This window comes from Populus alba, chromosome 11 (assembly GCF_005239225.2).
Source record: "Populus alba chromosome 11, ASM523922v2, whole genome shotgun sequence".
Classification (NCBI taxonomy): Eukaryota; Viridiplantae; Streptophyta; class Magnoliopsida; order Malpighiales; family Salicaceae; genus Populus; species Populus alba.
In genome coordinates, this window is record NC_133294.1 from 864,912 (window position 1) to 878,133 (window position 13,222).

The window sequence follows — 13,222 nt, forward strand, 5'->3', positions numbered from 1 at the left end:
AGATAATGTTTGGTTATTGAATTATGTCACGTGCACTAACACAAACGTGTATTATTATTGTTTTTTAATTTTTTTTTAAAATTTTATGTCCATCAACTTCAATTTTGCATTTTAAACTAGAGACTTGTGAATTATATATGCTCTAAATTATATTATTATTTTAAATATTTTTTTCACTGTTATATTGTTTTCTATGATAGAGTACCAAAATTACACGCAGAATCAGAATCAAACCCTTTTCTTTTTCTTTTTGTTTTAATTTTTCATATTGGGAACGAAATTGCAACTGGATTTCCCATGATTTATCTATCAGCAGCTTCCGTTCCCAAAGACGACGACGACGACGCAATCCACATTGTTAATACACATCCTCCTCCTCATCACCACCATTTCCCTCTGCTCTATCCCCACTGTCCTATCACATTCTAATCCAATTCGATTATCCACCCAACACAACATCAACAACAAAAACAACAACGATGATGCACAACAACAACAACAACGATGATGATGCGTGTGGAGAATGGAGCAGAACACCCCTTGTCTCCTCCTGTCCTGTTAAGTGCTTCCGGCCAGACCCGTTTTGTGGCATGGGCGGTGTGACTTACTGGTGTGGATGTGATGATGCACGATGCGCAGGGACCAAGGTGGCCAAGAAGGGTTTCTGTGAGATTGGAAATAATGGGGCTGCTGCTGCTCAGGCTCTGCTCCTTGTTCATCTTGTTTGGCTCCTTGTTCTTGGTTTCTCCATCTTCTTTGGCTTCTTTTTATTCCCCTTCCTTCTTTTGTGGTGGATTTTCCCGGCTACTCGTATATATATATATATATATTCCTGTATATGCCTATAACAGTTAATACAAACATTATAGCTTAACTCAAACCCAAACTCAATTATTTTCTTTTCATCTTGCTGTTGCGCTAATGCTGCCTTGTTTCTTCCAAGGTTACAGGGTTCCCTTTTTTATTATTATTAATTACTGTGTTGATTAATCATCAATCACGCATCTGTTTTGTAAATGTGAATATTTTCCATACAAGCTTTGTCTTTGCATGGAGGCTTAACGCCTGCTTCTGCCCACCTCCAGTACCCATAATAACGATCATTACTTTGTTGCGCATACACAAGTTCGGAAAATAACACTATTTGCGGTCCAGAATCGTTCTGCATATCAAATAGTTGTTAAGGCAGTCAATCTGCACCTTTATTTAAACAAATTCACGAAGAAAAATGATCCAGCTAAGCGGACACAGCTAAGGGAATATATGCAAACGGTCGCCTCACTCCTGCAAAATAACCTCAATGGTTCTTCCCATATAGATTTGTTAGCAAAACTCTCCAGTCTCCGTTGATTTGAAGTTGGAGATCCAGGCCAATAGAGCAGGCAAGAGAACAAACTGAATGGTTTCAGTACCCCCCACCCCCACCCTCCACCCTATGGTCAAGTCTTCGAATTCTCTCTTTGAAAGGCTAAACTTAGAATCTGGCTTTTGTAATTGGTCATACAACTGGAAAAAAGAAAAAAAGAAAAATCAAAGTTTGGTGAATACTTTTGGCAAAATCAACTCATCATTCCTTCATATTCCACAAACTCTACTCAGCTCTCCCTTTTTGGCTGCTCTGAAGTGAAAATCCAGTTTCACCATCATCTCTTGCACTCTCATTCTTGGCTTTAGTTTCAAGGGAGGTAGCATTGTCCTCTATAATTGTGGCTGGATCCACAGGTTCAACAGATGCACCTTCCACTAATGAAGAAGATTCATTAGGACCACCACTGGAAACATTACTGAGCAGGTTCTTATACATAGTGAAAGCTTGAGCCATAATATTGGCAGGATTGCCAGTAGCACTGGGAAGCAGAATTGTTGTCCCCTGAAAAAAGAAAAAAAGAAGGGACAGAAGAAAAAGAAGAACAAACATCAGAAATTGTAAACTAATTGCAGACAATCACAAGCACATTTGAATAAATCTCCTCACCTCTTTGGCAATGTTACCAAAAGCTCCCACATATTGCTCAGCAATTTTCAAACTAGCTGCCTGCAAATCATGCCACAAACGTGAGCCTTGATGCACATAAGATATGCATGTCACAGTTGATTGTCTTGTGAACGCTAAAATGCAAGAATCACAAATCACATGTGGTATAAAACACTTGCAAAATCACTAATCTAAGGGATATATCTTGTTTACACAACCACATCAAAATCTACATGGAGAACCTCACCTCAATTCCCCCACTCTTTTTAATATTCTCTGACACAATGGCAATTCCTTTGGCTGTTGCTTGTGCTTTAGCAATGATGGCTTCAGCCTCACCTAAAATATTATCGATAAGGATTTAAAAGGATATGAGATTGGCAGCTGATCATATGAGAACTATATAAAGATAAGCCATGATATTGCCCGATCAAGTCTGGTTGGTTATCAAATATTGTAGAGTAGCTAATTGGTCTAGAAAATGAAAAACTAGAGCATCCAATGCTAAACAATCCAGGAGACTAGAAGAGCAAATTAAGAGCCAAACCTATTTTAAGTGCAACTAGGTACCAGCACTACCATGTAAAAGCTTCAACAGATATGAAAAGTCATATAATAACAAATATGTTCTCACATCATGTGGTTTGTTTAAAAAGTAATACTTGAGATGCTACAGCCATCTCCAATGAAACCCAATCATAATCAGTGGATCATTGCACATATACACAAGGATATACGAAAGACAAGGATTGAAAGAAAAATGAGATTAGCTGCCTACAAAATAACTGTAACAAGATAAGCCATCATATCACCTCATGAATTTTGTTTGGTTATCTACTAATTCGGAACGGCTTATGGGTCTAGAAAATGAAATAGAGGAGCATCAATTGATTATTGCACAGCAGAGAGACATGAGAAAGCTAACCTTGTGCTTTGTTGATGAGAGCTTGTTTCTCTCCTGTTGAGGAAGAGAGTTTCCATGAAGAAATGATGGCAATTGGATGATAAACATTAAAGAAGTAAAACAAGTTCTATTTCAAAACAATACTAGAGAAGTTACAACCATCTCCAATGAAACTTGTAACCAACAGAATTCTTACAACACACAAGAAAACTAACCTTGTGATGCCAAGATCTGAGCACTCTTATGACCATCAGCAATATTAATATTGGCCTGTCTCTCTCCTGTTAAAAATAATCAATACAAAAGATTAGCAATGGATTGACAAATGAAGAAATATTGCAATGCCTCATGACATTGAACAAATGGTTCTAAAAAAGGTTGCCTCCAATTATTAAGCCATGCATAACAAAGATTTATAGATATGATAGGTGAATAAAAGTGTCTGCATTATGTAGCAGCAAAGATATGAAAAGCAGAAAAAATGCGATTAAAAGGAGTGGTGGAAAATGACCAAGCATGACAAGATGGCATGGCAATTCTGTACAAACAGATAAAAATGATGCATGAAGTCAATTGCAACAAAGTTTGATTAAAGTGGTGTTTAATTAAGCTGAGGTAAAACTGAGAAATTAAACTACATTTAATACCTTCAGACTCAAGAATTTGAGCTCTCTTTCTACGTTCTGCTTCTGCCTGCATCTCCATAGCTTGCTTCACCCCACGTGGAGGAGATATATCCCCTAAAGAAGAGAGGGCAGAGAAGCATCAAAAGAAAATTCTACAGGAACCTAATCAACATAGAATATCAAATAAGTTAAGTGCGGCTGGCTCACTTATTTCATAACGAAGACATCGGAGACCCCAGTCTCTTGCAGCCACATTAATGGCCTCCTGCAGAAATGGTGACAGTCTTGCATATTCAACAACATCCTTGTTTTCCTAAAATACCTGATTTTCAACTAAAACTCCAAAACAACCTTAGAGTTTTAACTAGGTTGATAAGACAAGAAACGGAGAAGTGTCATTACAATTTTGAAGAACCAACCAAATCACAATTTCCTGAAGCAGCAACCGATTTTTCTCACATTTATGATTTATGTCTAGCATTTCAATATATTATTAATGAATCGAAATGTTAAAGCAACCAATCTCTTCACGGAGAAATGTGCTTCACATAAAAAGCACACTCCTAAATAAATAAATAATGTGAATACACTAAGAAAGGGTGATTGAAGTAAAGAGGTATCATACCACAATCTTTTCATTGAGAGTGTCTCGTTCTTCAAAGGTCTTGTCAAGAGTAATCTTACCAAGCTCACTACGCATAGTGGTCTGGGCAAGTTGAACGACAGCATAGATGGGATTCTCAACACCATAAGAGGCAAGCTTAGGATCCACAATCTGTTGCACAACAATTTGAGTATCAATAATAGTAAATGATTGATTAACCCAAAAGGGAAAGAGAAACGAAAGAGAAGGGGGAAACCTTGACATAGAGGACGCCGTCAATAAGGATGCTGACATTGTCTTTGGTAATAGCAGATTGATCAGGAATCTGAATAGCCTCTTCCTTCAAAGAGTGAACATAAGCAATTCGATCGACAAGGGGAATCAAGAAATGGATTCCAGATGGCAGCGTCTTCAAGTACTTTCCAAATCTCTCTACCACAAACGCTTTCTTCTCCGGCACAATCCGTACCCCCCAATTCACAGGTGGCGTAATCTCATAACTAATGAATTATAATAAATTAATAAAAAAAAATGGAAGAAAGACAGGGAGGGAATGGGGAATGAATGTACCTGGTGAAGGGGTCGCGGCCGGTGCGGAGGAGGCGGACGGAGATGGTGGAGGAGAGAGGAGAGGAAAGGCGGTTGTTTTGGGCTAAGTGAAAAGAAGGGGGTTGAAATAAGGGAGAATTGGAGGAGGGAGTGAGGAGGGTTCTGCCTCTGGAAGCGGTGGAAGCCGATAAGGAGGAGAGGTGGTGGGAGGTTCTTACGGCGTTGTTGAGTAATAAATGACTCCTCCTCCTCCACATTTTTCTGTCTCTCTTTGTTGTTGCTGTTGAAAAACCCTTGGCCTCCTTAATTATCGAACCCTCCCTCACTCTCACACTCTTCACTCTGATCTGCTCTGCTGACCCTCTCCCCAAGTCACCCTCTCTCTCTTTTGTTCCCCCTCTGCCCACTCAAATAATTTATTTTCCGAAGTTGTAATTGACAGTGTGTGGTGGGTGGGTTTTGTTTTAGGCCCGACGTTTTATAATGGGCCTGTCTTTTTTTTCTTTTAGAGTTTTTGTTAAAGAATTGAGAAAATCGAGACTAATATTCTCTGAACATGAAGAACAATGAGAGAACGGCATGGTTTTTATAATTTTAATTTTAATTTCTTAAGTTAGAGAGCTTAGATTTATATAAAAGTGAGGTTTTACAATTCATGAATAATAAGACAATTTAATCATATTTAATCAGATAAACAATAGGATTAGAGGATAAAAAGTAATCCAAATTACTTTGATTGTTCGAACCAATTCGGGTAGTAAATTTCTTAAAGTTTCGGAGAAGAGGTAATTCAGAGAATTACCTCACATTTATTTTGAGATAATTCATTTAAAATTCAAAAATTTAAATCATCCAAATTATAATTCTAATTTATTTGTAAGGTTTTAGAAATAATGAGATTGAAATTTTTCTTAGTAAAAAATTTCTTGAGCCTAGTTTTATTAATCCATATTTTAATGAATTTCTTATAAAAACTTAATGGGGAAATGGTAACAATAGTATTAATTTTGGATTACCTGATTTTTTCAAAATAGGATTTATACATACTGCTATAAATTGATAATAATATTTGCATCTCAGAAACATAGAAACATTTGATCGTAAATCCTCTGTTACTTTTGTGTTGCATTAATTACTGCTTGGATCGACACGAAGGTAAAGAGCTAAGCAAGTTAGCTAGTAATTTAACCGATAATAATTAAGTATTAAAGTGTTAATCAAGAAAAAAAACATTTCTAGTTTGAATCTTATCACTTGGATTTCCCAACTTACATATAAGTATGTGATTGATTAAAACTCTCGAGTTGATAAATTTTTGACCGTGATTTAGCTCTCGAAAGTGATCACTCACCCGTAGGCTATGTCAGGAGTGAGTCCTTGCTATGGATATAAGAAGAAGAAAAAAAAAACGAAGGTATGGAGCTCTACGTATCCTTGTTATTAGTAAAGGTTATATTCATGTGGAAAAGTGGTTATCTCTTACATGAACTTTGGTGCTCCCTTCAAAAGACTGAAGAATTTGAAAGTAGAATGCAAATGTGATTCATATGTGCTACCGGCGAATATCTCAACCTTCTTACGTGATGCTGAATACATAAAAATGGGAGAACGAAGCGAAGAAGGAATCGTAGGTAATTACATTTTCATATTTTTATTTCTTTGCAGTCTGAATCTTAATTGATTTTCGTTGATTGTTAATATTCTCAATCAATTTCATTGCTTAATCTCGATTGCCGTATTCATGCCTATCCAATAACAATCGAAACCAGTAAACGTCCATGAATGTTCTAAATCACTGTAGCAATCTGGAAGCAGAAAAATTCTTGATATGAATTATTCATAAACATGCATGTTCTAAATAAGGCTTTTGAATCCTACGCTGTTATGTCATTGCAATCCAAGTCCATGGTTACGAGGGAAATGCTCTGTTTCTGGCACCGGCCTCGTCTTCGCTTCATCGTTGCTACCCGTTTAATACTGTAAGTGCTGTGATATGCCTCACCATTTCTTGTAGGTGCGAGGTTGATGTTCGACAGCTGCATCATTACGAGGAATGAGTCGGTCTCGTTTGCAAGACTTCAAGAAAACAAGAAAGCTGACAGAGGGAGTTTGAAGAACAGCAAGGCAGTCTTATTATTCTGTGTGATTTCTACGGTGCATATACATAGTTGATATAGAAAAGATCTTGTCTAAATTAAGTAAATTGACAGACTAGCAACTAATCTTTAGGATTTAATTACAAAAACTACAATCAAACTAAATCTCTAAGATATGATTTACAAATCAAGCTTTAATTGTTTTGATTCCGAATCCTAACAAGACTAGCCACCAAATTACATATGAATCAGTGTTTTAAGACCCGGTCAGGCCCGGCGGGTCGACCCGGGCCTGTGGCCGGGCCAGGTCTAAGGAAAAAACAAGCTAGGAATTGGCCCGGCCAAACCCAGCTGAGACCTGGATTTATATTTTTTTTTATATTCTCATGTTTGAAACGACGTCGTTTTCGCCTTTACAATTAAAAGGCCAAAACGACAAGAGCAGAGAGACGAATCACGAGTGAATTGTAGAGTAGAGAACTGAGAAGAAGACCTAATTAATTTCAAGAATTTGTCAAACCCATTTCACTCTTAGTCGCAAAGAAGAGCAGATGAGCAGAAGAATCTTGAATCCTTGATCACCGTTTCTATTCTGAGCATAAGGTTAGATGAGTTTTTAATTGTTTCTTTCTTCTTTCACCTTTCGCTGTCCTCTGTTTAATCTTCTTCCCTCTGTTGAAATTGCAGGAGAGTATAACAATGGCATCGATTCTTCCCTCTATTCAATCTGTTGACCCATCGGTTCTTCCCACAGGTATGTATCTCTGCTCTTTTATTTTTCTGTTTGATTGACCCATCGAGAATACATGTTCTTCCCACCGTATTATGATCCTTTGTTATTTGCTGGTTCTTTTAGTTCATTTTCAACAGTACTATCATGGATTAAGAGGGTGTTTGGGAGTGTGGTAGCTGTTGCTTTTCAAATAGTTTTTCGTGCCGAAAAGTATGCCAATAATGTTTTTTTATTTTTTAAAAACCATTTTTGATATCAGCACATCAAAACGATCCAGAAAGTACAAACTAAACTCAATTTTAGCAAAAAAAAAAATTTGAAATTGTACAAAAAGCAGGTTGCACCGCAGTGCCAAATGGGCACTAAGACTGGCTTTTCTAGATATAGAGACTTTTCATGTAATAGGGGATAAATTTCTAAAAAACCAGCAGCTCAATTGTAACTGATAGTAGGGGACTTCTATTCATGCTGGTAGACTGGAATTGATGTGTCAACTTCATTGATTGTTGATAGAACAGGTAGTGCAATGCTAGGGGGAAACTATGATTGTCGGTTTACAAGTATATTTAACCTTTTCAAACCATAGAACCGCAATTTGGGTTTAAGCCATGAGAAAGAATTTAGCAATGCATTACGTACCTTGTCTTGTTGCCATGACAAGTAAGGTTTGTAGAACTTCAGTTGACTTGAGAAGAAATTTTGCGAACTATATGAACGTGTTGCTTTGATATTGTAATTTATCCAGAATAGAATACCTGCCTTCTAGAGCTTCTATGACTGACCAGCAAAAATGACATTTCTTAAAATTTGTTAAGTCTTTGCTTGTAGTTCAGTGTTGTTTGTTGCTTCATTCCATTGTTTTAAGAATTAAGTTGCCTGCCTTTTAGTCATAGTCCCACTTTAGCTTGTTCCATCCCCGTGCCTGCCAAATAGTCATATGTATCTCTTGGAACAATAAATGGAATTTTGTTGTCTACAACAACAGCAACAACAAGGAATTGCTTGTATTGGCAAGGCAGGCATTATCACCCATGGTGGGAAACATGGTGTGAATGTATGGTTAAAATATTGATTTATATTTACTACAAGCACCATAGGTTCTTAACTATATATAGTGATTCCTAAATCTTGAAAGTAATAACCCTGTCCAGAATCTTCCTTGGTGTTGTTTAATGGGAACAACGATAGTGAAAGAAATATTATTTCTTTGATTATGATAGTTATGTTCTTTTGTAATAACTTCTGTTTTTAAGAGTGGATTAATTTTTTGATACCATCTTGCCACCATCATATTATCATGTTGTGGATATAGTAGATTTGTGATTATTATCTTGATATGCTAATGCTAATTTTTTTTTTATAGGTTTTTTTGGGTTGACCAGGGTCAATCCATCTAACCCATGACCCGGAGGGTCGACCGGGTCAATGACCGGGTCGGATTTCAAAACTATGGATTGAAGTAAAGATGCAACAACTGCTGCATGCATTGGTTCTATTTTTATAGATGTAACACCGAAACCTTGCATCAAAGTTAACCAAAAAAAAAAAACAAGCAAATTAAGTGACTCGAAAATATTCCATGTATCGAATAAAGCTAATAATAAAGATAAAATTAAAACACAACCATGAAAGAAAACAGAAGCAGTACGAAAGAGGAATCCAATTCTCTGAATCTGCCACTCTAGCGTTCTTCTCATGTCAACCTCCACTTGGTATCTCATAAGGTAGCGAGAATGTTTATTCCAAACTTCACTGCAATAGAGAAACATACAAATAATTATTTATTTATTTAATGAATCCGAAAGCGAAAGAAAAGACTAATAAAAGGAAATAACACAGAAAAAATAGCATAAACTGTTGCACGTAAAACCTTAAGATTTCAAATGCTTGCATAACTTACCTCATGTTACTAGCTCCGTTGTTTAGTTTCTTCTTGCACCATTCCTACGAGCATTCTTCTTCGTTCTTCTTGCCTTCAGATTCCATAGATCTTCAACCACTTTCAGAAACCATGCTGGTTTTCTTGTTCTGAACACAACGTATCCCATTGTGACTCCGAACACAAACCCACTTCCATACCCTATTGCCACAGCTTTCCATCCAAATCCTTCTTCAAAGAATTTTGAATCATCTCCATCGTGAAAGTCTGATGGCTGCAATGGTGGTGCCTCGTCACTATTGCATTCTTTTGGCATTGGAAACCCACATAAACCCAAGTTTCCTTCAAATGAGTCTGCATTAAACGTGTTGAACTGCTTTCCCCCGGGTATGGGCCCCTCAAGCCGGTTATGTGAAAGGTTTAAGACTCCAAGAAATGTTAGATCTGCCAACTGTACTGGAATCCTTCCAGTAAAAAAATTTGAAGACAGATCTAATGATTCCAGTATGGTAAACATTCCTAATGATGATTGAATATGGCCTGTAAGGGAATTATGAGAGAGGTTGAGTTGTTGAAGTGCTTTAAGCTTTCCGATCTCCCTTGGAATCTCTCCGATGAAACTGTTGTTTGACAAATCAAGTATTCTAAGAGTGCTTTGGATTTTCTCGAACTCAATCTCAACCCCTTTCCATGTCACTTTTATGGAATAGTCCATCATGTAAAATGAATTTTGATCAGAGGCCATCATTGCTTCAAACCTATTGAAATACCCTTTTGGTAAAGGTCCCCTCAAATTATTGTTGGAGATGTCAAAGATCCGCAATTTGGAGAAGGAATTATTAGCAGTCGGACCATTCACAAAACCATGGAGCTTATTGGACTTTAGGACAAGGATATACAGCTCTGGAAGCGTTTCTAGAACATACGGAAATGTGTCCTCAACTTTATTGTCACCAAGATCAAGAACTTGTAGCATTATGCAGTTGATGATAGACGATGGTATTTTCCCTTCCAATTCATTGCCATTTAGGTTGAGATGTACCAGGTTATTCCCTTTTGAAAATGGTGAAAAGATAGTGCCTCGAAGATTATTCATGCCAAGATTTAAAAGTGAGAGAGAGTTGCTAAAGTTCCCTAAACATTGTGGTATAAAACCACTGAAGCTGTTGTTGGACAAATCAAGGACTCGAAGGAATTTAAGCTTGCAAATAGAAGAAGAAATTTCACCGGTCAATTTACTGTTGGATGCAAGAACAAGGGCTTCCAGGTTCTCTTGTTTGAAAATTGAACTTGGGATTGGACCTTGCAAGTGGTTGTTTCTTAAATCAAACAATTTCAATGAACGAGTACTGATTTGAGAAGGGATAGGTCCTGAGAGTTGATTCTTGGATAAATCTAAATATTCAAGGAGGGTAAGGTTACCTAAAAAATCTGGAATTCTACCTGAAAAATTATTCTTACCGAGATATAAGGTTTGAAGTTGCCTAAGGTTTTTAAATGATGATGGAATCTCACCACTTAAATTGTTACCTAGAAGGTCTAACCTAGTAAGCTCTGTGAGATGACCAATCAGGGTCAGATTTGACCTTGTGATATTAGAGTGTTGGAGAGCCAAAACTTCCAACGACTTTAGATTTGTGAAGAAGTCATTTTCTAAATAAACTGAAATTCTAGTAAGAGAAAGACTCAATAACCTGAGGCTATTACTCACATTGGATGAAGGAAAAGAGCCAGTGAGGTCGTCGTTGTTTGTCAAATCAAGCACTTGAAGGTTTGGTAGGAGAAAGATGTTACCTGGTAACTTCCCTTTCAATCCACAATTCCAAAGGCCAAGAGCTGACAAGATGAGGACAGAATTCGCCCAAGGAATTAGGTGTGACCAAAGGCATATTTACATAACCCAAACGGAGACCTCCTAGCTTGGTTAGGTTTTGAATAATCTTGTCAAAAGAACTTGGTTCTACACTCAAATAGTCATTGAAAGAGAGATCATCCAATTGAATACAACTCAGTGAGTTGTCCAAGATCATCTGGAATTGAACCTGTAAGATTGTTAAATCTAAGATCTAACAGCTGGAGGTGCTTAAATTTTCTCACTGAGGATGGGAATTTTCCTTGCAATCCACAGGAATAGAGTACAAGTGATGACAAAGAAGAAGACAGATTCATCAAGGAATTGGGTGAAACCAATGACATGTCTATTGAACTCAGATAGAGTTCTCTAAGCTGGGTTAGATTTTGAACAAGCTTGTCAAAAGAAATTGGTTTCTAGACTTAGAATAGTCGTTTTTCGTTTCCAGAGAGGTACAGTCCAGTGACATGCCCGGTTTCCAGGTCACAAGAGACCCCATCCCACAAGCAGCAGTCTGTACCCTCTTTCCACGACTCTGTCATGGGATGCTGGCAATCCTCCGAAGAAGCAGAGCTACTAATGCAAAAGGACTCTTTGAATTGGAGCAAAGAAAGGCTTTGGTCAGGAGCACAGAAATGAGATGAAGAGGAGTAATTTGATGAAGAAATTGTGTTGTGTGAAAATGGAGAAGAAACAGAATGGAAAGAAGAGAAATTCGTAGAGAGGACAGTGGTAAAACCCCATGTTGGCTTGCCTTACAGGATTCGAAAGTATATTTGGAGTGTTGAGCGAAAGATGAGAAATAAAGATTCGATTGGTACTATTTATACACAAACCAATCAAATTGTGCTATTCACATTATTGTAGATATTGAAAGCGGAATTTTACATGAAAATAATTATAATAAGAAAAAAAAAAACAGTTTATTAACTTACGACGTGGCCTGTCTGTTCACTGGAAACATGAGTGCCATAAACAAAGAAAGGAAAGTTCAGCGTAGTCACGAAGTCTTTTTCTTGACCCCAAGTCTTCGTTTCTAGTAAATGATTTCCCCGCAAATTAGTGGTGTAATAATTAATTTTATATATACTGGAGTGGAATTTACATTGAAAATATTTTTAGGGAAAAAGAATTACGACTGCTTTACATACTGACTTTAGTTTCCAAAAAGAAATCGAGGCAACAACATTTTCAATAGAAAGAATTGTTTTTTAATAATTTACAAACGTAGTTAATTCACATCTTAGGTACGTGCCATGCTATGATTTAAGCACCAAAACGTAGATAAAGTATACAAGAAATTACTGAGTCTATTATTGAATACCCTTTTAATATTTTTGAACTTAAACTGTGGAGATTATTGAATAGATCATCCATTTGTCTCTTGGAATACTATTAATGACTAAAATGCCATAAAATAAATAGCATGTTACTACCTGGCTCCCATTTTAAAATGAGTTATGATTTGAAAGTGCGTAGTCCTAAAAGACGTTTCCATAATTCAAGAGCAAAGCTATTTTAATTATAATTTTATGTTTGCTAGCGAACTCTTCTTGTTCTTCTTTTGCATGAGTTGCCTATAGAGCAAACGGTTTTTTATTGTATAATCTACGTTGCATCACAAATGAAGTGGCTCCATGATTTTTGTTGAGAGTTAGATAATATCCTACATTTACATTTCATGCAAGTTTTTGTGCGTCTTGATTGTGCTGAATATGAAAATTGGAAATTAAATTATTCAATTTAATATTTGTACAAGTAGTCCCTTAGTTGACTAAACATAGTTGTGGAAACACGGCAATATAATTTTTTATAATTATTTTTTGGAATTATTTCTTAAATCAGATATATAATTCAATTACATTTTGCGTAAAGAGACGTAATGGATATATCCCTTCATATTTACATCTGCAGAAAGTGGTATGTGCTAATAGATACAGTTTGTGCTGTAATTAGAATTTTTTTGTTAGCTCGTCTGATGGTCTGTCCTTTTCCTACTTGACC

The 13,222-nt window shown here is 36.7% G+C and overlaps 2 protein-coding genes across 2 annotated transcripts; both read right to left on the reverse strand.

Moving 5' to 3' along the window:
- Positions 1-1,126: 1,126 nt before the first annotated feature.
- LOC118032877 (uncharacterized) lies at positions 1,127-5,112 on the reverse strand. Its single transcript, XM_035037662.2, has 10 exons — positions 4,680-5,112; positions 4,366-4,609; positions 4,131-4,280; positions 3,713-3,770; positions 3,527-3,619; positions 3,095-3,160; positions 2,901-2,933; positions 2,223-2,314; positions 1,976-2,035; positions 1,127-1,870 (listed from the first exon to the last, which is right to left on the reverse strand). Exons 1-10 carry the CDS (start codon positions 4,913-4,915, stop codon positions 1,592-1,594), a joined length of 1,311 nt encoding a protein of 436 aa, XP_034893553.1. The 5' UTR covers positions 4,916-5,112; the 3' UTR covers positions 1,127-1,591.
- Positions 5,113-8,941: 3,829 nt separating this feature from the next.
- Positions 8,942-11,204, reverse strand: LOC118032882 (receptor-like protein 9DC3). Its single transcript, XM_035037667.2, has 2 exons — positions 9,388-11,204; positions 8,942-9,239 (listed from the first exon to the last, which is right to left on the reverse strand). Exon 1 carries the CDS (start codon positions 10,460-10,462, stop codon positions 9,410-9,412), a length of 1,053 nt encoding a protein of 350 aa, XP_034893558.1. The 5' UTR covers positions 10,463-11,204; the 3' UTR covers positions 8,942-9,239; positions 9,388-9,409.
- Between the last annotated feature and the right edge of the window lie 2,018 nt (positions 11,205-13,222).